General features: G+C 40.9%; 2 protein-coding genes across 4 annotated transcripts in view; one reads left to right on the plus strand and one right to left on the minus strand.

Moving 5' to 3' along the window:
- pdlim7 (PDZ and LIM domain 7) overlaps positions 1–17,285 on the minus strand; it is a 29,936-nt gene extending 12,651 nt beyond the window's left edge. Inside the window, exons 1-5 of one of the 3 annotated variants that reach the window (XM_071526219.1) lie at positions 17,148–17,285; positions 14,397–14,495; positions 8,152–8,303; positions 3,762–3,789; positions 2,546–2,742 (exon numbers count right to left, since the gene is read on the minus strand). In XM_071526219.1, the coding sequence (XP_071382320.1) occupies positions 2,546–2,742; positions 3,762–3,789; positions 8,152–8,303; positions 14,397–14,495; positions 17,148–17,177 (506 nt within the window). In that variant the 5' untranslated portion in view covers positions 17,178–17,285. Of the gene's footprint in view, positions 1–66; positions 84–2,545; positions 2,743–3,761; positions 3,790–8,151; positions 8,304–14,396; positions 14,496–15,251; positions 15,356–17,147 lie in introns of those variants that run through there. The other 2 variants (XM_071526220.1, XM_071526221.1) reach the window with 2 other exon arrangements.
- A 1,691-nt stretch (positions 17,286–18,976) lies between these two features.
- On the plus strand, positions 18,977–22,100 carry cltb (clathrin, light chain B). Its single transcript, XM_071526222.1, has 6 exons — positions 18,977–19,433; positions 20,078–20,124; positions 20,355–20,472; positions 20,768–20,879; positions 21,524–21,544; positions 22,028–22,100. Exons 1-6 carry the CDS (start codon positions 19,274–19,276, stop codon positions 22,083–22,085), a joined length of 516 nt encoding a protein of 171 aa, XP_071382323.1. The 5' UTR covers positions 18,977–19,273; the 3' UTR covers positions 22,086–22,100.
- The last annotated feature ends 1,892 nt before the right edge of the window (positions 22,101–23,992 follow it).

The following is a 23,992-nucleotide window of genomic DNA, read 5'->3' on the forward strand; positions in this document are numbered from 1 at the left end:
TAATTTGACAGGCACACAAGCATTCATTATTTTGTAGCGAGGTGAATGAAAGAGAGTTTTACTAACTTGTCAAGAGTTTCCATCTGCAGAGTTAAAAGAAAAGAGAGAGGGAAAGTAAAGAGAAAAGGATCAGAGTTCAGCTTTGGAGAACAAGAGAAACAGAACATGTCAAAAATATGACAGCGGATGTGCACAATAGGAGAAAAAATATTCTCTAGGATGCAGAAAACATGCAAGAGGTGACAAAAGAGACAGGCTGTTATTGTCAACAGGCTCTGTGAGAGAAAGACGGCATTGTGGGTCTGTCAAATGTTTTCTATTCTCTTTAGATTGTCACTCTGACCCAAAATGACTCAGCAGGTTCAGCACAAAACCTTTGCCATTCTGTTCCTCTCACTCGTGTACAACAAATCCCGCTCAAAGTTATGTCAATAGCTGTGGCATTTGCCAAAGAAACCTAGCCTAATTTCTGTGCAACCCGAACAAGTCAAATATTTCCAATCTGTGCTCCAATACCCAGTCAATAATGGTAAATGTCACAGCAGTGATGCGCCATGATGACAAGGTAAGCTCTGAATAAATAACATTACACCAAACCTGTTTCAGTACAACCACAGACATATTAGACACATTCTGTGTGTACCCAACTGTATTATCGAGAAAGTCTGGAGCCGTCCGGTGATGTCTTCACTGAATTTATAATATAACGGGGGTCTGTTCCATTCAAAGATGGCAGGAGGAAGGAGTCCCGGCCCCCAGACAGCAGAGCTTCACATCCATGTGAGGTCTCTCTAAGTAAGGCTGCTTAAGTAATCCAGCACCGCTGCAGTAAAAGCGCTTTGAGAACTCAGCAGATTTTATGAGTCTTGAGTGGAGCTAAATACAGCAACAGACAACATCTAGCCAATGCAAATAGTCAGACCGCTACCATCCCCCAAATTACAGGAACCAGACTGCCCTACCCTTAAAGACCACCCTGTCCACTTCAAGGGGACGCTTAAAAAACTGACCATTTCATGTCACACTGCTCCAAAACCAGTTGATTTAAAATTGTGTTTTGATCTGTCCCAGGAAACCTTGTAAAAATCTTTATATTTTCCTCTCTGTGGTGACTGTAAAAATTAAGTTGAAGGTTTTGGTGGAGTGTGGTAAAATACAAGCTTGGGAATTGGGACTTTTGTCTCATGTTGTTCTAGCTTCTTCTAAGATTTACTCTAGTTTGGTCATGGGAATAGTCAACATTAACATCTGTTCAGCGATGATAAAACAGTAAGACACAGCAGCTTCAAAACACACAATCAGCTTTGAAACCAGGATACTTTTCTTTCAAAAACAAATGAAGAACCAAGAGATCAGAAGCCAAATTAACCCCTGGAGTTTTCAAAGACAAGAAGATTGCCTTTTCCCGCCCGAATGTTAATTTGAGGAATAACGATTGTACAGTGGAAAAAAGGGACTCTCTAAAGCCAAGATATCATTTTAACATTTGATCCATCAAATTCTTTTCATTCATACATTTCTCTCCCGCAGAGTGGTTAAACATGGAGTATAAAGATAAACCACATGAGCCACTAATGTCACAGGAGCCACAAGGTGTGTTTTAACAGTGAAGGCTTTCATCACCGAGAGTCAAACAATAATAGCACCTTAAAGAGTAAACACTGGGTAATTTTAGAAGCTAAAATACAAGTGGGGTGGAGGAAGGGTGCCTGTGATATTTACTGCACTATGATAAAAAAGGAAAAACAAAAAGTTTTTCTTGTGCAACACATCTTCCACTGATCTTTGTGAAAACACAATTTTTATCGTCTGTGTGATCCATAGCAGAGGAATTTCAGCTTGGACAAGCCAGCTTGGACGGCAGACACTTGGTCTGCAGGGATATCACTCAAGGAAATGAACATATTCCAGTTTGCGTATCCTAAGATTTAAGCACATTTCAGATGTTTTGTCTCAGCCCAAATACAGCCCCTCTTGGGTCTTTTTCGATAAGAGCTTTGACAATTTCCTCTTGTTTTCTTGAAAGGTTAGCACCAGTCATGGCGAAGGAAACATTGTTGATGAGTGAGATTATTATGTTTCATCACTTGTTGAGTCTGTCATGGCACAGAAAGCACACATCAGGCATCTTGCTTTTATTGCTGGTGTGCTTAGCCATGAAGTGAGTAATTGTAGACAAAAATCAATATGGTTCCCATGTTGCGTTTTGAACTCTTGGTGAAGAGTGGATTCATTTCCGATCACCTCAATAGTTAGTAAACATACACTTCCTCAATTTCCCATGTTTGTTGTTAAGATTTCTGACATGACTTTGGGAATATTTCGCAGCAGTGATTTATTTTTTTTCCTTTTTATAACATTTCTGTGTTTTTTGGATAGTAGTTAGATTCTCAACATAATTTAGTTTGGAAATCTTTTCTTTTTTTCATGTTTTCTCTTTAACGCAAATCCAGACTAGTCAAACAACTAAAACACCACGAAAACAACATCGGTCACGTTGTGCTTCCAAAGGCAATAGTCTGTGTTTATTTGTTTTTCCACCTACCCATTGTGTGGCTGCTGCATGCTGGCAGGGCCCTGTGAGCGTGGAGCGTTAAGTTTAGGTGAGTAGGCCACAGGCTTAATAACAGGACCTGAGTTGGCACTACCACCACCTGCCGCAAATGGCCTCGCCATCTTGTTAATGGCTGTGCTGGGGGCAAAGGAGTACTTTGGCTGATTGGAGGCTGGGGCAAGCGAATCCTATAAGGGTGTGAGAAAGGAGACAGAGTAGCACAGCACACAACATGCAGTTACACATTTTAGACATACAGTCCATGTTCTTTCTGCTGTTGCACAATCCCAGGCTTTATCTTAAAGACATCTTCTCCGTGAAGTCTAATATTTTTTCATAAATGATCACTCTTTGCTGCAACACTGGCTCTGTCAAAGCCAGCTGACTTTGCTCGGCACACGGAAGAAGTGCTTCGTAAGTGTGAACGTAGCCCATTGTTTGACAAATATTTATGTTGGCAGTCACCCAAGGACTATCCAAAATAATCTTCTACTGCTGGTGAAAAACGCTCAACATGACAGGTGTGAAGTGTTACATTTGAATGACATGTTTCACTAATGAGACTTCTTACTGAGCATTGTGCCGAAGGTGCAGCTACTAAAATGGAACTGTTTGCCTTTGTGGACATATTATGTTCCAGCTCATTTACCAAAAAAATACAGTGTGGAGCACAAGGCAGTAAATGACACCATTATAGTATTCAACCTGTAATGAATAGGGATATTAGCTTTCTGGAGGTTTCTAAGAGTGATACTAAATATATCACCATTACTCTTGAATTGTGGGATTGGGATTGTGCAAGGCATTGAGGGATATGCAACATTCACACCACTCCATCCAGCAAACCAATCGTCTAGTGACTCACTGATGCTTTGCTAATGGATACTGCATGGACCCCATGAGAGCTTGAGAAGTAACTGAATCAGTATGAGTTTAAACAACAAGATGACTTAATACATTGTTGAGGCCCATCATGAGCAAAGTTTAAAGGGAGTTTCAAATTGCATCATCTGTCACCGTAGTCCAATAGCAGACCATGGAGGACAGAGAAGTCTTGCTTTAAAGCGGGACAGGGTAAGCTGAGACAAACTGCAGAGAGCAATTCATTAAGGGTTTAACAAAACTTTGGAAATGTTGACCCCATTGTCAAAGCATCACAGTCTTCATACAGAGGTGAGATTAATGTGCAAGACAAATCCAGCCTTACCTTCTGGTCTCCTCCCGCTTGGAAAGCTCTGGAAGAAAGAGGGAGTGAGCAAACAGTAATTAGAACATGAAGTTACAGTAAACAAAGTTACATTAAACTCACAAAAATAAAATCACAGTACTGAAGTTGCAATGTTTCAATCAGGTATTTGAGACAGCCTTCTGAACAAGATATACTGGTTCTATGCATAATGCCTAGCCAAGATAATCTCCAATAATATGTACACTGAACAAACTGTAAGCATGCTGCAACTGCAATATTCAGCAAATAAAACTGCACCATGATGTTTTGTCAGTTTTGTGCACCTTCAATTCAAAATACAATCACAAAATACATGTATATAAAAAAAAACTTTGTTCTGAATAGGCACAATATTTGCTTGTTGAACTGGATGTTGAAGTGGATATTGGATGCAAATTGTCAACTTCTTATTTCACATAAAGGACAAATAGCTGGCTCTAACCTGCCTGGAATTATACATGACACTGGTTTACAATTTGTCTTCAGTTATAACTTTGGTTTGGTCTGTGGAATTATGACAAAACACCAAACCATCAGCAATATCAGTCTTGTCTTTTTCCCCCCAATAGGCACTGAACTACAAATTCACTCAAGCTAAGCATACTGCAAGTGCCACGATGTTGTGCACTTCTAAACTCCAATCCCAGGGATCGCATTACTGAATTTGTTGACTGGAACAACACATAGGAGGCTGCTCATTAAAATCATTTCACACTTTATACAAACGGGAACTTATAGTTCAAATTGCCACTGGTACTTACTGTAACTACATATAAACCATCTCCATCCCTTGTCCTATGTTTGTATCCTTACAGAAAGCTACAGTGGGGTTAGGCAAGGATGAACCAGCCCAGCAGTTACACCCATTGTTTCAGGCTATAAACATACACACACACACACACACACACACACAATTGGCATCGCTTCCTGTGACTATGAGAAGTGAGTACCCACTCATATCATGGCCTGCTCAACCACTGATAGAGACAGAATGACAACAAAGTACAACAGGGCTGTTAGATATAGAAAGAGGGAGAGAGAGGAGCGAAGGGAAGGCTGACTGACATGCCTGTGTGTGTCAGACTTGTAGGAAACAGATGACAACTCAGTGTGACATTCATTGCACTTCAGCTAGACTATTGTCTTAAGAGTTAACCCACATTTTGACAAGCCAGGCTTAAGTGTGGGATATAAGGCATGTGTCTGATGGCCTCATGAAAAGCAGTTAAGATAGCGCTGCTCTGTGCTGTATTTCTTTTGGCAAACTGGACCAAAATGAAAACATGTAGAGATGATTAAGTCACTGCTTCTGGGAATAAGTTAGTTTGCTTTATGGACTGCATTTGACCTGGGCTGAAATTTGATATGCTTACCCTTTCTGCAATCATTTCCCCCCGCATTTCAAGAGTCTCTTATTCTAGCTGATACACGCTCGCTTGGCTTCCAAGCTGCTGGGAGTGATCTCAGAAATTTCACCAAAATCCACCCAGGCCAGTCTAGTCAAGGTCGCATACATCATTGGCATGCTCAAACCACATCCCTCTAGGCCAGCCACTGGCAGTGGAACATTATAATCAAGAGGGACACAGTAGGCCCGAATTTCAAAAGGATAGTAGGTGGAGCTCTTCCTTTCATTGTAGGCTTATACTGCCAATCTTTTGGTGATTACACTTCCTTTAAGAGGCTGTGGAGAAAGCCTAAACCTTTCCCATTAAAAACAAGACAAAGAGATGATCATTGGTGTTGAACGAAACAGACACTAAACCAAACAATATGCCATATCTCATAAATGTGGAGCTGTCCTCCTATCTTAGAAACAGTGGATGGCAGCCAAGATGAGAAGTAAAAAATGACAACAGCTCCTCTCTGATTTTAGTGTTTCAGGAAAAAGCAATATTTGCTTGTCTTACACCATAATAACAGTAAGAGAGGGTGAGATGAAGAGAAGTGGATGGGGATTCACGGGAAGTGTCATGGGTAAAAAAGAGAAGAGGAATGTGAAGTGTTTACAATAGCCGGCCTCCACAAGGAGACGAAAAATAAAGGGAGGGAAACCACACAGAGTAAGAGAAGTATGTCTGATGTTAAGTAAACATGCTGGCTATTACACATCTGTCAAACCAATTACACCACTCCCCTTGGATGAGATTAAAGGGAAAAAAATAAATCAATTCTAATAGTAAAAAGGCTTAAATGTGTTTGTTTTCAAATTTAATTCCACTCACAACAGATTAAGCAAAAAGTTTAAGAATTTAATTTGATACAATGCTTTTTGCGTGTGAAGTCGGGAGTTATTTCAGTCTCATTAAAAGGCTTCACCCCAAGATTCGCCTTGCCTCCATTCTCCAATCACAAAACCGAACACAGACTAGATGTCTCGCTCTATTACAACTGTAGGTGTTTTTTTTTCCCATTTCTAAAACCCAGCCTCAAGAGAAATTACTACAATTCACTTTCAGTATATGCACAATAACAATATCTTCTGACATAAACAGGGTTCGTTTTGGCATATAATACCCCCTAACACACATTCACACCCTAATTTCATCTTCTTCCACAAGGCAGATCCTTGGAAGAAGAAAACAAAAATAGACTTTTGGACTACCGGATGGATGAACAATGGACATAAAGGAAACAACTTCAGCAAGCTTTCAACATGCTGAATTCTAACACACAGGCCAAATACACTAATGATGGTCTGTTTGCCACCATATTGTTTTGTTTCCACATACATGTGAAATAGCAGGAATACCAGTGTGCTTGCATGATTCATTTTCAAGATTTGGCATAACATACCTGCCACATAAGCCGACCTCACAAACTAAATGTCGTCCCAGATTCTCAAACTCTAATAAGTTGACTAAAACAATACGATATCTTTGAATGAACTTGGTCACATCTTAACAATGATGTGGAGTCTGATCCCTGACCAGGCAGCAGACAGAGACAGAGAGAGTACATCTGGCTCATGTGTAACAACTCACTAACCCTCGTCCATCCCTCAGTGGAGAGCATGACATCACTCTTCTCCTCTCTTGTCCCCTAACCACAATGCCATCGAGTCTCTCTGTCTCTCTTTTCTTCTCTTCCCCTCTCCCCTGATTTCTTTCTCACTCCGCTTCTCCGCCTCTCACTCTTGACACTCACCACAAAGCCAAATGAGTCGGCTACTCTCTCTCTGCCTCTTGTTGCACACACGCTCCTTTTTTGGGCATTTATGTTGGTTTATAGTATGTGACCTCTTTCTGTGGAGGAAAAAAGCTATTGCAGTGTCAGCTATCTATCTTTTTTTTAGGGTCACGGAAAACAGGAATTGCTCACTGGGTCTAGTGAGACAGACCAGAGCCTGGCATTGCCGAGGAATATGCAGCAAATATTCACCAGGATCTCTGAACCCAAAACTATTCATTTTAGGTTCTGGCTCTGCTTTTGGAGTCGCTCTCAACAAACAAAGTGAACAAAGTAGATTTATCAGAGCTCAACTGTGGGGTCTCTTGGCAGGCAATAACAAGGTGAACTCCCTTGAAGTAAAAAGTAGCTGTGTGTTATGGCTGAGTTGACAACCCCAGTGCTTATTTGAGCACCACAAAAGCAAAATGAGCCACATGACAGCACCAAAGTGCATCCTCATTACTTCACCATACGTCAATAGCCTCTTATTTATTCTTATATGGTTACATTCGATCTCACGGTGGGTGGAAAATCTTTTGTTATAATTAAGCTCCTGATGAAACATTTTGGCTCGCGCTCTAGAGAGATACTTAATCAGTCAGGAATTTTCTGGCAGGAGTTATGTGAGCAGGTATGAGCGCTGGCTGGGGGAAAGTTATCCAATACTGATTAAAATAACTCGGGCAAAATTAAATTTTCCTGGCTTCCATTTAGCAACAAAGTGTTTTTAATCCCCTGGAAAGAGTTTCTCCAATTTCATTATAAAGTTGAGGCATCATGTGAGGCACCCTTGGCTCTTTGAATAATGGCTGGCATTGTTTCAACAGAACAAAGGCCAGTGTATCAGCCGGAGAGTGGTGGGCACGGATGAGTGCAAACGACTCACCCCTGCACTTGCTTCTTTAGGATGATAAGGACTAAATTACTTTTTTGACAGTGTTTACCAGTGGGTTTGTGAACTAGGGGTTAAATGGAATCTAAGTCTAACTCTAAATCTAAAACTAATCTATGTCTTGGGGGAAGGGAAATAATGGGGTATGTGTGATGGATAACAACTTTAATGCTTTAACTTTGTTTTATTGGGCAGAATTTCAAGGATATTACAGCATCTCATCTCCCAAAGGCTCTTATGGTAAAGTAGGATATGTGCTCGGTGAGCGAGCATGTACATTGCATCATGCATTGTCAGGTGACGTACTTGCTGAGGGTGAGGGTGAGAGAGTCTGTTGCTGCTCTGATCTTGTTCTGTGCCTCCACGTGGGTCATGTCCTCTGCGTTGGTGTCAGAGATGGACACCACCCAGTCTCCCACACCAACACCGGCCTGAGCTGCCTTTCCCCCTGGGGTCAGCTGGAGGGGACACATAGGGAAAGAAGTTAGAGGAACATGCAGGGATAAGACGATAATCATCCACCACTCTGAGTCAAAATAAAAGACAGGAGAAAACGACGGATCATAGTCACATGAGGCAAAGAAGTGCACATTTACTACCTAGGAAATCACACTGAGACGATATTCCTTTTATCAGCTGCCTAAATACATTTATATTTTCATGCTTGTGTCTGAATACAAGCATGAAACATAAAATCTCAAAACACTAATGTGCATTTTCAAAGCTTTGCTTCCATTTCACCTTTGCTTCCATTTCTCCAATTGGCACGTCATATTTCACCAAACAGAAAACAATTTGAAATCCAGAGTGGTAAAATTAAGTACTTCAAATTCTAATGTGCAAACTATTAAATCACTATGTCAGCAACTATTATCTCGCACTTATCACTAGCTGGTCCACCTCTGGGGCCTTTTCACAGCAATCTGCAGGAATAACTGAATACACAAAAGGCCATGTTCATTTGGGTTCACTTGAGTGTCTGTTACCGACACTCAGTAATCAACCAGGGGAGTCTGCGTGTCTGGCTCTGACAAGCTAGCCATGATATTCCACTCAACACTATCTGCAACGGGAACTATAAGTCATCTCCCTGTATGATATCACCAGTCATCGGCCTATGATTTACTGCAGATGTGATTCAGACTATCAAGTGAACTCACAAAAGTCAAAGACATGGACCATATGTTACAAATATGTACATCACTTACTGGAACAAACCATCTACTTAACCAATCCAGACAGGCAAGTCATTGACCAGTTTGACTGACAAAAGAATGACATCATCCTCCTGAGCCGTCATGCAGACGGCAGACATGTTGAGTCAGAGCTATGAGCTGGAGTTTCATTACAAAACAGGAAGAACAGGGCATAGCCTATATAGGTAATAACACTTTATACATGTGCACGTACCACACTGTCTATGTCCTTTCAAACCACTAATATACACAGAGTGGAGATGCCAAAACGTGTTTAGTAAGGGCTTAGTCAGCTTGTCCCCGAGGCTTAATGAAACTCAAGACTTGTGTCAAAGTCTCAGATAACTGGAGTACAAAGTGTTCAGCATCAGATAAGTGAGCGAGCGCCAGGATTTCTGGCAAAAACCCTATCAGGATTACTCTCTGATGTCATGGATCCCTGCAAACGTTAGCTCATCAAAAGGCTCACAGGACTCAGCGCTTCAATCAATAGTTTTCTGCCATGTTCAGCTAAGCTATCACACTTGCTGCTTTGATTTTGCACATTAAACATAAACACTTGTGTGAGCAGCGAGGTAATACATTCTGTAAACTGATGACAGCTCAAGCTGAAAACTACTCTGTACCCCACAAAGACAAAGAGGCACTGCTCAAGCATATACCTCGTCTCAAAACTATGCTGTCCAGAGTGTATCAAAACATAAAAATAAGAAGTTTATGCATTCCTAAGAAGACATTCAAGCCACCTTTATTCTACGGCCAAGTTCAAACATCAGTTTAATTGCCTTTGATTCGCCCTCACTGGAAGCAATTAGGGTGGCCAAGAAAGCAATAATTTCTCCAGTTAAGAATGAACTTCAAAGAGTTCAAATAGCTTAGACGGGAGAAAAACAACTATGGAGGAAAACCGACTATATTCTGAGTGGGGGCACAGCCTGGCCTACTGCCAGAGAGGTACTCTATGGAAAGAGGAGAAGGGTAGCGTGGCCGTACACAAGGAGAGAGGCACTTAGAGCCAACAGAGCTGATATGACTGGGAAAAAACATTTCAGGATACCAATGTAATCCAACAAAAAATAAGGTGAGATAAAGAGGAAAAACTGGAGGTTGTGTGTATATGGGTGTAAGAAGCCCTAAAGACTGTAGTAGAGGCCAGTGCGTGTATGCATGTGTGTGTGTGTGTTGGGTTAGTGATGGACACAGACACCTGCGCTCCTGGCTCAGGTTCAGAGTGCAGCTGCTCCCTCACTTGAGAAGGCAGCAGTTAAAGTTGCTGTGCTCAGACCTTTAGTTGGGAGGGGGCGGGCAGAAACCCTATACCCCCCCAGCAGTTTGTCAATACAGCGAAGGACAGTGGAAAACATGTTCTTGAATGCGGCACACTGCACCCTACCTCACAACAACCACAGGTCTTACATGCTGGTCCGGTGTAGCGGCAACACAATAAAGATGGCTTTTTAATGTGGCCAATTCGTCTTGGCCACGTAACAAACTAGTAACAGCTACATCATATATCATCACACATCATCATAAATGATTCAGAGCAAATATGATTGTAGATCATTTCACACCATATCTGTGGACAGTTTTTAATGGCATGACATCATTTATGTGACTGAAGCTATCCATAATTGAGGGGTCAGCCTAATAGTTAGTGGCCTAATCTGTTTCAAGGCATTTCCACAGACTAGAGCAGCAGAGCCGTTCAGAGAGATATTTTGGTATGCTATAGAATTTCAAAGCAGTAGCCAACCTTTCAAAATGCAGCGTCTCGAATTCATCTTTCAAGCGCTTCCCTCGACTGACCCTACAGGTGAGCATGGTCCCACACCTCTACCTCTAGGCTGGCTACACTTCTTCTTGGTTAAACTAATAATGCACTTGAGTTTATCCAGGCCGATACAAATACTAGCCATTTGACTCTGTACCAGCACACTTTTATTCTTTCCGCAGCTATTTGGGGGCTGCGAGATAGTCTGCCCTTACATCACTTGCACAGCACAGCTGATGCAAAGCCATAAATATCCCTCGGAGAAATGGAAAGCCAAACCTGTGAGTATGCGGTCCTGCAGTAATGACTGCAGTAAGAACACCTCACACAAATTCACCTTAAAACACTGCTGCACTCATGGCAACATAAGACATTCACATCAAACTAGCCACAGAAGAAATCCCCCCTGCAGGCAATCTATCAGTTACTCTTGAATTATTAATTCACCTCTGTAACAAGGCCTCTTTTCTCTGAGTGTGTGTGTGTGTGTGTGTGTGTGTGTGTGTGTGTGTGTGTGTGTGTGTGTGTGTGTGTGTGTGTGTGTGTTTAAGGCGCTAGAAGTAAGCAATCAACAGATGGTCTAGAAGCGAGTCAGACACACCCACAGCAAAACAGGAATAAGACTCCATGACACAGCTGTGGGGGAGAGACATTCACAAATCTCACCACTTACTTATTAACATGACATCATCTGTAATTTCCTCCTAAGACACATTTGATTTCAGTGGTGTGGCATGTGTTTGTCGATAGAAACCAGATGGCGCTCAGCGTTATAGTATTATAATGTCAATGGAATCACAATGCCAGGAGATCTGGGGCAGATATATGCAGAGACGTCTCCAGGGGGAGAAGGGGGGGGGTTCCAGCTGTAGCAGACTAGGCTTAAGTTTGTCTTGACATGGTGTTTCCCTTCCACTGGTTTCACTGGGAAAGTATTCCTTTGAGATGGGAGAAGGCCATCATCATCATCTGGTGGAGAAAATGAAGTGTGAAGGACATATTGGGTGTAGAAAGGAGACAATGGGGTTGTCTGTTGGCAGCGACAGGATGGATATGAGAAAAATCCCAGGAATGCTGAGAAAGCATAGCTTTCCAGGCTCGCAGAGAGGGGAGGAAGGAAACAGTATTCACAGACCGCCGAGGCCTATATTCCAGCTCACACACGAGGAAACAAGACACAGCCCTACACCTTCTAAATCAATACAACTACAGTTTACAACATATACAGGATAAATTATCAGATTTTAAGTTATTGATGATGAGTAAATCAGCCTGAGCAAACTCATAAATGAACAAAATAACCATAACCCCCCCCAATACATCTAACCTCAAATAACACTAACTCCTCTTTACAAAAAAAACACTTCAGACACATTGATCTTTCAGGCGTTATCGCTTGTCATCTCGTTGCCTCTCAGCATTTCACAGACCCTTTTGTCCTGTCACTCTGCATGTTCTTTGTTGTGTAATCTCTTTTAACTGACTGTCTGGGTTGAGATGCTTATCTCACGGGCTTTATGCCAGTCAAGACCACCCACTAAATGCATGCAACGCAAGCCCAGTCAGTCCAGGCCTCGGCACGACTTTCTCCCTGTCAATATGGGATACTGTTCTTGTTTGAGGTTTAAATCCCCTAGATGGGCTGTTTCCATCCTGTGTGATTCACTGGCCAGACCTTTATGACATCCGAGAGGAGAGTCAACAGCTCTGGAGAGGCGAAGACAGAAAACCTATGACATTTTTACAACTCCTCTACCCCAAGGCCTGAGGGACCACTGGAGCAAGCTAGGTAGATATTAGCCACTAACCAGTCGTTAAGCTTCCACTCATAACAATACTGTTTTCCAGAATGGCAGCCATTATCAGTCCTCCTCCAAGCTACTCACAGTAGCCTGTATCTAACAATGAATACGAATGCATGAAGGCACAGAGACTGGTGGGGAAAGGCTTTGTAGTACAGAAAATGTGAGACATATTTCTATGACAGGAAGGAAAGTAATCAGCATGCGTAATGTACCTGGACTGTGGGGAAACTGACATTCTGCACTAGCTGATGATTACTTAACATATTTCAACTACTGCTTTTGACTCAACTACTGACATTCATCCTGGCCCAGACTGATATTCCTTTAACTCAACCCCTGCATCCCACCACCAAAAAATTCTGCTTTGTTTTGGCTATTCATCACATTAAGTTTTTACATCTGTTCAGTCTTGTTGGGTAGAAGAAAATATTTCTTCTCTTGCATCCAGGAGGAACATTCTGTTTTCTGACTGTGGCCTGCCAGAGAGTAAGGCAGGTACAGGACGTGTACCGACAGGCTGGTGATAACGGCTGCCCTCACCACAGGATTACGTCAACAATTCTCTCTCTCACACACTCACACACACACACACACACACACACACACAAACACAAACACATGCACACACCTTTAAGGGATCTTGCTTACAACACAGTGAAGAGCAGAATCCTTTTATAAGAGTTATATAAGCCATACTACACAAAGCAATGCATAATACTGTGTTTACATGTTTGTCACTTTTCATCTTGATGTGCCATTATGACTGTGCCATTATAACTGTGACTTTTTGGCTGCTAAAAAAAAGAGCAAAGAATCAATAGTTCAAATTAAGAACAATGTTGTCACCATGGAAATGTATTTAGTGTTAATTGTTTGAATGACTGAAAATATGTGGGGTGACTAAGCTCAAGACTGACTCACAATACACAATTACCTACTCCCTCCTAATCATCTCTGAAATAGGAAATTGCAAACATTGAACGAAATTGAGAAATTGAGAAATGCAAATCCATGCAACATTTATAGGTCATCCCAGCCTGTAAGGTAGCAATATAACACCAGCAACGGAAAGTGAGTGCATAATAGAATGCCAGATCTGTGTGCGCAATAGCTGGCAGCAATGTTGGAATGATTTTATGTGTGCGCATGTGTGTATGGCTATGTGTGTGTGTGTGTTTGTGTGTGTGTGCATGTGTGTCAAGCAAAGAAACGCTGCACTTATAAGGCTTGGAAACTGGTTGTTGCTCTCTTCAATAGCGACAGTAGTTTATAGAGTATTTGAAAATCCATTCGACAATGATGCAGTTACCTAACATGGAGAGCGCGCTACCGTTCCAAAGCAGAGCTAAACAAACCCCAGCGTGTCCTTGTGAGCATTCAACATTATGAATGCAAAGACACTGAATAATGAGACTAAGTGGATGAGTGTTGACTTGCATTAGGAGAATGTGATTGGCAACGCAAACTTGAGAATGAAGAGAAATATGGATCTTATTAAAATCATTGCTTTTCTCGCCAAATTTTTCATACAAGAATTATTTACTATCCAAGCTAAACAAAAGGTGATATAAAGATGATCAGGTAGGGTCATCATGTGGTGACAAAGCTTGTACTGAACACTAATAGATGCCTTGAGAAGAGGCCAAGGATTTTACATACAAACATATGGCAACATGATGATTTGTTGGGATGGTTTTAAAGGCAAAAAGTATAAGGACCACAAAGATCGCAGATGCAGAGAAATACATAAGTATACATCACTGACACACAGTTTCTTACCCTTGACACGGTGAGGGGCATGCTGAAGTCCTTGCCACCCTGCAGTCTGAAGCCCCAAGGTGCTGGGCCAGCGAGGGTTATACAGTATATATTCATGGCCTTGAGGAGGAGAAAGGAGGAAACAGACAGTGCATTAATTACTTGGAGAGCCTCATAGAGGTTTACAAGGCCACACTTTCTTTTCTGCTTCATCCAAGCAGCCAAGTTGCTGGTTATCGGCATTTGCTTGGAGCAAACTCACACATTTCCTGCAGAAATTGATATTTGGGTTGGATTCTTCCAGAGAAAATGAGATTTAACCAGTGTAAAATTCTGCTATGAGAATAACCATATTACAATGGTTCATTAATAGTGCCTTTTGGTACAAATTATCTATCTACCCGACAATTTGTAAGTACTTGCGCATTTCACAAGGTAAGACAATGCCAGAACTGCAACTGGCATTCCAACACATCACATTAAATGCATCATTCTATCATTAAAGAGAATTATAATGAACCATGTCCACAATATACAAACTTGCCTTGATGTTTGAGAATATTTTACATCATTTGCATATAGGCAAAAAGGTAAAACAAAGGGAACATGATGTGAAACGCTTTAAACTTCACTGGAACAAATTTTTCACATTAGTTGGCATGGCACCTAAAAAACAAGTCCATGTAATTTTAAGAACCAAGGGCAACTTGAGATCGAGGGCTATGTCACTTGCTCTCACCAAGTGAGTTACCGGCGTACCACTGACCTCTGTACCTGCACCCCCCACTCCACCTCTTGCTCCTCCCCCTCCTCACTAACAGGTATCATTTCTCTTCGTGACACACAGCTACCTGTGACGCTGCCATGCAAACCTACCTCGTCTTCAACGGCTGGCTGGTAACCCAAACCTGGGAGAAAGCTAGAGAGCTGGTGAGCTAAGGCAAGCAGATTCTCTCTCTGTTGGCAAACCCGAACCCTAACCCCCCCCAACCGCCTGTGACACAGGCAAGCCCTTGCCTCTCCACACTCCTCAGAGGCTATATAAGGAATGTAAAACTACACCAAACTATTTCAGCCCAACACCCACATGAGTCACAGAGAGGAGGGGGGAGAGAAAGAGGGAGAGAGGGAACATCAACTACCCGTATATTCTGGCACCAGCTTTGCACATAAAAGCCAATGGATATTTAAAATAAGTATACTTGTGAAGCAGAAGGCCACGACTGAAGTCAAGCCTATGGGATACGACATTCCTTCCAGAGGGCATGAAGCACAGTACAACCAAACCAGCAATTAGGTTATGACATCAAGCCCTTAAAGCAACAGAGGGAACTCGCTTGCAATTAAAATAAAAACTGACATCAGGCTATGCTTTCAAGTAATTTAATAAAAAGTTAGAAATATGTAAAGCAGCCAACCAACTGCATGTTATAGGTCTACCCAGCACCCAAAATGATCCCATGCAGAAAACATGGAATTCAGACCATTTATTATAAATTATAAGGGGTCAAATCCCTTAAAAGCTTTTTATAATATGCAGGTGCAAGACTGCAATTGTCGGTAAAACAAACCTTTGTATTATTGTATTAACAACTTAGGTCTAGATTTATTAAGATTTCCAAGTGAACTCTACATAACATTACAATCACCTATAATGATATTTATAATAATCTTCATAAACATAAATAGACCTTATCATAATGTGAAGAAAGGTTATTAGTCCTACCAATTGTAATGTTGCTGTGTATCACAAACACAATGCCAAGCAGTACCATATCAATTTTTGGTATCAATATAGATTTGGGGGCATTAAAAGATATCAAAAGGCATCAAAAGCTTTAGCATACTGGATTCTTAAAAGCCTACAGACATTTTTATTGAGAAAGTCAACAAGAAGCCTATGGTCTGTTCTATTTATAAAAACAAATGGCATGTATAAATGTTACACAGATAGGAGAAGTTTCTCCATCATATGATGAAATGTGTTTGCATAATATTTCATCACATTTCATTGGTGTTTGCAAGAATAATATTCAGTATTCAAACTTTAAGTATCAAAATACCACGCACATATAGTCAAAGTTCTAATAGATGCAGACTTACTGCAGAACTGCTTGGAAACTTCCCAGCCCAGATACTTATTACCCTAGTTCATTGTCACTTTACTCAGACTACAACTCCTATAGAGAAGCCCAGAAGCCACAAAAAGCAACAAAAGTCTCAACTATTATCACATACTTGAGCAAATGAATGGAAAGACACATAGTAGCAACAGGTAATGGGAAAATATAATATTATACTATACTGGTGATAATGAAACACTATGTTTAAACATATCACAATAAGACAGTGTCAAGGGATTACCATAGTTATTTTTCTTGACCGTAGTTAATTTGTATTTATGAGCACCTAAAGAATGGACTTGAAACAATATTTTGAAACTGATAATTAAAGGGTACTTTGTAAACAAACTGGAGACTGCAGGCAGACCTTGAAAACCTTACACACCTTGAATTTCACCAAGGGGAAGAAGCAAGATGAGACGCAAAAACTGGACAAACTCTCTGCTCTCACAAAGTGGTTTGAACCGCTACAGGCCCATAGTGGTTCACACCAGCTAAAACTACAAACTGCACAAGTACGAGCCCAGCATAGCCCAACTGTACTGTGTCTTATTCACAGACACACGAAGACACATGAAAAGTTGACTTAAAAAGTTTCACCACACAGGCAAGAGTGCATTAAGATGTTTGGACAAATGAATTAGCCTACCTCTTGTCCTTCCCTTTGCTCGCCAGACATCGTGAATCGGTGTACCGGACAAAAAAGTCTATCGGCAAGTAGGCTAGACCAGCCTTAACTTCGGACTTCCTTAAAGCGGACGTCAGAAAGCCACCGTCGATCCCTTGGTGAGCAGCGGCGATCATTCCCTGAAATTCCTTTTAGTAGGACTCCGCCGAAACGTCAGAAGTCACATGGGTCCCCGGTTCATTTCATACTGCGGTAATGAAGGAATAAGCCAGAAGAGGCCGTGCTTTACAGCGATTCTGGAGCAACTGTAAAGAACGTCGTAGAGGGAGTTATTGCATTTATAAAACGGCGGTAATACACCATTGCTTCTAAAGAATAAGAACGAAAATGTCCAATAATTCTGTTATTTTTCATCGATAATTTTTTCATCGATAATAATAAAGAAGAAGAAGTAGAAGAAGAGGTAGTAATAGTAGTAGTAGTAACGTTAGTAGTAGTAGTAGTAGTAAGTAGTAGTAGTAGTAATAGTAGTTCTTCGCCAGGTTCTTGAACAGCACCTGAGGTGGTTGCTAAGCGACCCATAAGTACCCGGATGAGTGTGGTTAAAGCAGTGATTCTCAACCTTTTTCATATCAAGGACCCCTAATTTAGTCCACTTTAGGGCCACGGACTGGGCCACGGAATCTGAAAATATTTTTTTTGTTAGCTATGATTTTGTCCAGAATTCCATGGCTATCTGTATTGTAGTTAGAGAGATAACAGATAAACTATGGTCAAAACAGTCATTCTTCTACATTCTCTAACTGTGTTAACTTCTTGTAAATGAAATATATGGTGAAGTTTAACAATTCATCAATTTGCTGGGGACCCCCTGGAACCCCCTCAAGGACCCCTGGTGATCCCCGGACCCCAAGTTGAGAACTACTGGGTTAGAGAATTAATATTTACATTATATTATATATCTGCTTATATCTCAGTTATTATTTGGTCACAGGTACTTAACGGATTTGAAAGTGACTCAGTGAGTTAGAGCTGAGGAAATGTTGTATGAGCGTTATGTTTTTTTCCTTCAGCAGTCTGTCTTCATTTGTGTCTTCATTTGTGGGATGCTCTTTGACTGTGCGCCTACTGTTTTTTTTCTGGGAGAAACTTTCTTGCCAACAAAAAGTAGGCTAATAGATGCAACACAGGTTTCAAGGGAGATAAGAAGCTATGCATTAGGCCTATTAGGTCTATGCAGCAATATAATCCTGCATTTCGATGGACATTCTCTATGCCTGTTTATGAAGAAATATTTGGATATTATTAAATTATATTTACTTTTTTAAGTAATCATCACATTTCCTTGGTCTGAGAGAAGTCAAAGAGCCAGGAGAAACTGGCAGGCATGGTTTAGTTCTCTGATAACAGCTGTATCCCTGTGGCTAAATTTTAGTCACCACTAATAATAAATAAATGGGAGTTAAGGAGGTAAAGCTGCTAATATTTGTGTGACAATATTTAGAGAAACATGTTGGTTTTTACACACTGCTCTGGCAAAAATAAATAAATCATTAAAATCTGAAATCACATGGAAAAAACATCTAGGCCTATTGTCTGATCTGTGGATATAATCTCTCACTTTGATTGAAAAAAATAAATAAATGAAATGAATTAAAGGCAATTAAATCAACATCAGCCTACGCTACTTTCCTACATCAATTTTAACGATTGTGTGGGGCTTTTGATTAAACAGTAAAAACTTAGTATCTCATTGTCTGGAGGCAGACGGACGTGTAATTGTATTCACCAGCAGATGGGGACAAAGTGTAACAGAGGGAGGTGATGCCTCGGGGTACTACCCTGCTCCATCACTGATTTCACAGTGGTTGAGCAAGTGAAGAAATCATGAATCATCACTAAGGACCATAACCGAAGCTAGACATTATAAGCCGGTTACACAAGTGAGTTGCTCGCCCTGTTGCTAAAGCTAGTCATTTGGAATAGCTGTTATCCAAGTGAAATATTTCACTGTTATTTGAATTAACGTTGGTGAACTGGGGGCCTAGTCTGGGTCTTTAGCTGCCTCTGACTGACGTTAGCTAGCTAGCTAAACCTACCTAGCTAGCTGCCAACTTATAAACAGACGCACTTGACTTTTGTGAAACATGGCTGACAATGGAGCACACCCAGCTGAAGAGGACCCAGCCGCAGCTTTCCTGGCTCAACAAGAGAGTGAGATAGCGGTGATTGAGAATGACGGCGAAGGATTTGGAGAAATGGAAGGAACGGACGGCCACCAGTCTCCCACGCATCCCCCCAACTATGGTAAGTTTGTGAATGAGCTAACGTCAGCTAGCAAGCCGACGAGCTAACGTTAGTATAACTAAAAAAAACTAACTAACCTACTTACTGGTACTTGGGCACTGTAGTGCTGCTAGTTAGCTAATATTAACTCTAGCTCAATTCACTCATAATAGTAACAATAGTGTTACTAACATCAGACAGTTTCGTTCATGGTAACTTTGCCATAACATTACTCATATAGTTAGCTGACTAGCTAACGCTAGCGCGTTTGCTGTAGCCTACAACGTAGTTTGACAGCCTGTCCTTCTGTCCTTTTAGCGCAACCAGGTCACACCAGCACAACATCTCAGATGTTGTGACATGTGTTCTTGATTATTCGAAGAGCTAGCAAGTAAATAGCTAATAGCATAGTAGTAAATAGTAGTAACATAACTAATGTGAACTGTTTACACTCTTTCGGAGAACCTGTTGTAGTGCAACGAAAATAGTTCCACAGACAACAGTGGCCAGATCACATCAGTGCCCAAACAGGTGCTCCTGCATTTCTATGGTCGTATAGTTAAAACAACACCTCTGTCAAAGTGACACAGTAGACGAGGAGGAAGGGTAACTGCAAAACGTCAAGAAACTTTGCTTAAAAGACAACTTTGTGTTTTTTCTGATAGACGATTTTGGAGAGGAGCCTGCCACTGTGAACGGGGATATGTTCCAGGTGAGTTTCTCCAGTATCCTTAGCATAATTGTTCATTGATTAGGTAAGTCTCTCTCTCTCTCTTTCTGTGTGTGTCTGAGCCTCACTTTGAACAACTTTTTGAAAAATCTAATAATTTCTTACTCGTTTTTATAGTGGCAGTGATCTGTTTAATAGATGTATCACCTGCAGAATATTTTGATCTGGCAGTTTTTTGCAAGGGGGTAATTGTTTTTATTTCCTCCTAAAAGGAGTCCAATGGCCCAACAGACAGCTATGCAGCCATCGCCCAGGTGGATCAGCTGAGGCAAGAGCCAGAGAGTCTTCGCAAGTGGAGGGAGGAGCAAAAGACACGCCTGGAGGAGCTAGGTGAGCAAAGATTCCTGTCCACTTCCTACTTAGCAGGTGTAATGAGCCACTGTGATTTTGTTTTTTGGATTTTGTCATTTACATTTGTATTATTTACCTTTTTAAGATCTATAATGTAACATCTACTTGAATGTTCTTACTCTTAGAACTGAAAATAGTCTTTGTACCAGAGAAAGATTGTTTTGAAGATATAAAATTATGTCAATATAACCATCTTATCAGCTCTTTTCCCTGTTGTGTATTAACCATGGGAATTCACTAACAATGTTATTCTGTGCTGTTGCACTGTAATAAGACACAGCATCCAAGGCCGCGGAGGCAGAGTGGAAAGAGAAGGCCAGGAAGGAGCTGGAGGACTGGCACGTGCACCAGAATGAGCAGATGGAGAAGAACAAGGCCAACAACAGGTTAGTGTCTGATTCCTCCCCTGTTAACATGCTGAGACATAACTACAGTTGGTGTATCCATTTTGTCTGAGCTGTAATCACAGTGGTAACGTTCCACTAATGTTTAGTAATTACACAATTAGCTCAACAGCCTTGCGTAACTTCGAAAGTAATAATAATTCCGAATTTCATTTCAATTTTATTTGTATAGTGCATTTCAGGTCACTCAAACACACTTTACATCAACTGAGACACTTTATATCAACAAGAAGCAAGACAGGATAAGGCAAATAAAATCATAAACTTTATCAGATCAGGTGAAGGCCTATTTATACTCATATTTTGGAGACTGAATGCTCATTGAGCAATGTGGAAATTTGGAGCAGTTACATTTGGCCTCACTGCATCAAGGGATCAAATGGTTTGTTGGACTGATTTATTTAACAGATGGATATTTTTAATTATTAAAAACAAGAAATATGCTAATCAGAGTTGCATATTGCTTATGTAAAGACAATCTGTCATTTTTTACTTAATGCCTTCAACTTAAAGCCAGTTATTTTAGTCTGCTAGCAGTCTATGTTGTACATTATGCTTAAGAAAATGTTGCAGTTTTTCCTTTTCTTGACCAGGCTAACCCCTTCTTCTCTCACGCTTTCCAACAGACTCTGCCCAAGTCTGGCACGGTATCACTCTGCATCTATCACTCTAGTTTAGGCCAATTTCTGCCTCCGTGTCTTTGTAAGCGCTGAGAGAGAATTCCCTGATGAGACATTAGTCTAGTGTTGTGATTCCAGTCAATACACCCAGAAAACTAAACAGGAAATAAGCTAGCAAGGCGGAATGCAAACAGCAGAATGAAAATGTTGCTGTTTTCATTCACTTTGCAGTCTAGGCATAAGACATCCTGTCTTCGGCTAAAAAAAATGCTTAGCCCATCCAAACTTGTTTATCAGCTGCAGTGCATTACAGTAGTATTGGCTTTGTGTATTTAGTCCTAAACCGTAGTCAGTTTTTATTTCCATCTCATTAGAGCTATCTTTCTCTCAATTGCTTACATCATCCTTTTCTCAAGCTGGCCCTAACTTCTCTCTGCTTGTTGTTTGACACTGAAACTGTTTTCCTTTCTCCCTCTCTTTCCTGCTTTCTTGGCCTTGCCTGCGTACTAGGATTGCTGACAAGGCTTTCTACAAACAGCCCAACTCTGATGTTATAGGCTTTGTGTAGGTTTAGAATTCTTATGCTTTTTAATGTCATATGCCCCACATACATGAGTTGCCACTAGTTCCTTATTATCACTGGATGCATGCCCCAGCTCTAAAAATACCACAATCAGTTTTTGAAAGATTGTTTGATACGGTTTGCATTTGATTACTGTGAATGCTAACATAGGCCTAAGTGCTCATAAATTCTGGCATCCATTGAACGTGGCTCTGACGGGTTGTATGGTGATCATTGGCAAGAAATGCATGAACGTATTGTGTAGCGGACACAAAGATGCTATTCACATGATTTAACTTTGTGGTTGAGCACCAAATTTTGCTCGGACATGGTTTGCTGGTGTGGAAATTCTTCTTTAATGCCTCTCATACTGGGACTCATCCATGTCTTCCCCTGGTCTCCCTCCCTCCTGTAGAGCGTCTATAGTGGAGCCAGCGGAAGCGGACAGATCCGGGAGGACAGCGGCCTACAGAAAAAAGAGTGCCGGCCGTGACCAGGACCACTCGATTCAACCGAAACCAACAAGCAGGCAAAGGATGTCTCTCGGATGCGCTCTGTCCTCATCTCCCTCAAACAGACGCCTCTAGTCGCTAGAGCACAATGCAGGGAGAATTCTGTCCTAGAAACATTGCCTTTTAAGTTTTAAAAATCCAGATTGCATCACACGAGTTTGTATGCCCTTTTCCATAAATTTCAGAACCTTTCCTGGTATGTTATAACCTTTGAAAACAACAGCTCCGTCTCTCCGTCTTCTTAATGCCTATTATATTGAATACTGATATAATATACTTTACCTCACTCTCTTGGGAAAGATTGAAGGACCTGCTCTATTGTTTCGACATCCCTTAGCTAGTCACAACTTTATCTCTACTGACTGAAGTAAATATTGTTACTGTAAGTTACACATTTTCCTTCCCCTTTAACTTTACAAGGTTATTAGGTCAACTTTATTGCATGCCTCTGCCAATATTTGGATGTGCTATTTTTAGTTGTTTTACAAATTTACATATTTGGTCAATAACAGCCACTGACTTAGTCTATTAAGCAAGCACTACTTAGGAATAGATTGTAACCACCTATGCCTGCCATGAATGAAGAACCATAATCACAAATACTTTGTTCACATTTGTTGTATGATATCCCTAATTACCATATTTTAGGTAGCTAACAGTCTTTTTTTTCTTTTTCAAATACATAAGCTTGTGGCCTTTTTGATCTCACCTCTTACTCCAGCAACTCCAGTTGTGTTTTTAGCCAGATGAATTTCCTTCCCAATTGGGCAATTTTTCTGCAAAAAAGTTAAGTATACACAACCAAAGAATTCTGCTATAATCTAAATTTCCACCACACTTCACATTGATTAAGGGTGTGTGCTACAGTTTGATTTCTCATTTCATTGATATTCTCAGCACAACAATTTTGTGCACAATTTGTTGTACACCAATGTAATGTTTACATTTTTTTTGGACAGCAATGAATAAGGTGTCAATTTCAACGGTTATGCCTATATATCGTTTCACATGTTGCCTATTCGGACATGAATCCTGAAAAAAGTGAATGTTAAAAAGGGAACTGGAAAACAGAATAAAAACAGACAATGGAGTATGAACACTTATATTAGCTCGTCATTAAATATTTCCCACCCTTAACAGTTGCCATGGAGGAGCCCTTGAACAAGTCACTTAAATGCCCCAATTTATCCGGCGAGACTGGTTATCTGTGTGAGTGTGTGTGTGTGTGTGTGTGTGTACGCGTGTGCATAAACCCTCCTTCCCTTTGCACCTACTCACCCAGGCCATTACTGTAAACAAAGTAGAAAATATAATAAATAATAGCCAGTGAAATGACAGTTATGTAAGTAGATGTCCTCTGAATACAACTGAGCATGTAGTTTTGTCTCTCAAATATATACA

Source organism: Centroberyx affinis, unplaced genomic scaffold, assembly GCF_046629955.1.
Source record: "Centroberyx affinis isolate AG114_WGS23_722 - 3 ecotype Tasmania unplaced genomic scaffold, CSIRO-AGI_Caff_v1 ptg001395l_1, whole genome shotgun sequence".
Lineage (NCBI taxonomy): Eukaryota > Metazoa > Chordata > Actinopteri > Beryciformes > Berycidae > Centroberyx > Centroberyx affinis.

What these genes read in the sequence shown, in the direction of transcription:
- cltb (XM_071526222.1), top strand. Translation starts at nt 19,274, where the DNA reads ATGGCTGACAATGGAGCACACCCAGCTGAAGAGGACCCAGCCGCAGCT. An exon ending in GACACGCCTGGAGGAGCTAG is followed by an intron (nt 20,473 to 20,767) that starts GTGAGCAAAGAT and finishes CACTGTAATAAG; the next exon opens with ACACAGCATCCAAGGCCGCG. An exon ending in AAGAACAAGGCCAACAACAG is followed by an intron (nt 20,880 to 21,523) that starts GTTAGTGTCTGA and finishes GCTTTCCAACAG; the next exon opens with ACTCTGCCCAAGTCTGGCAC.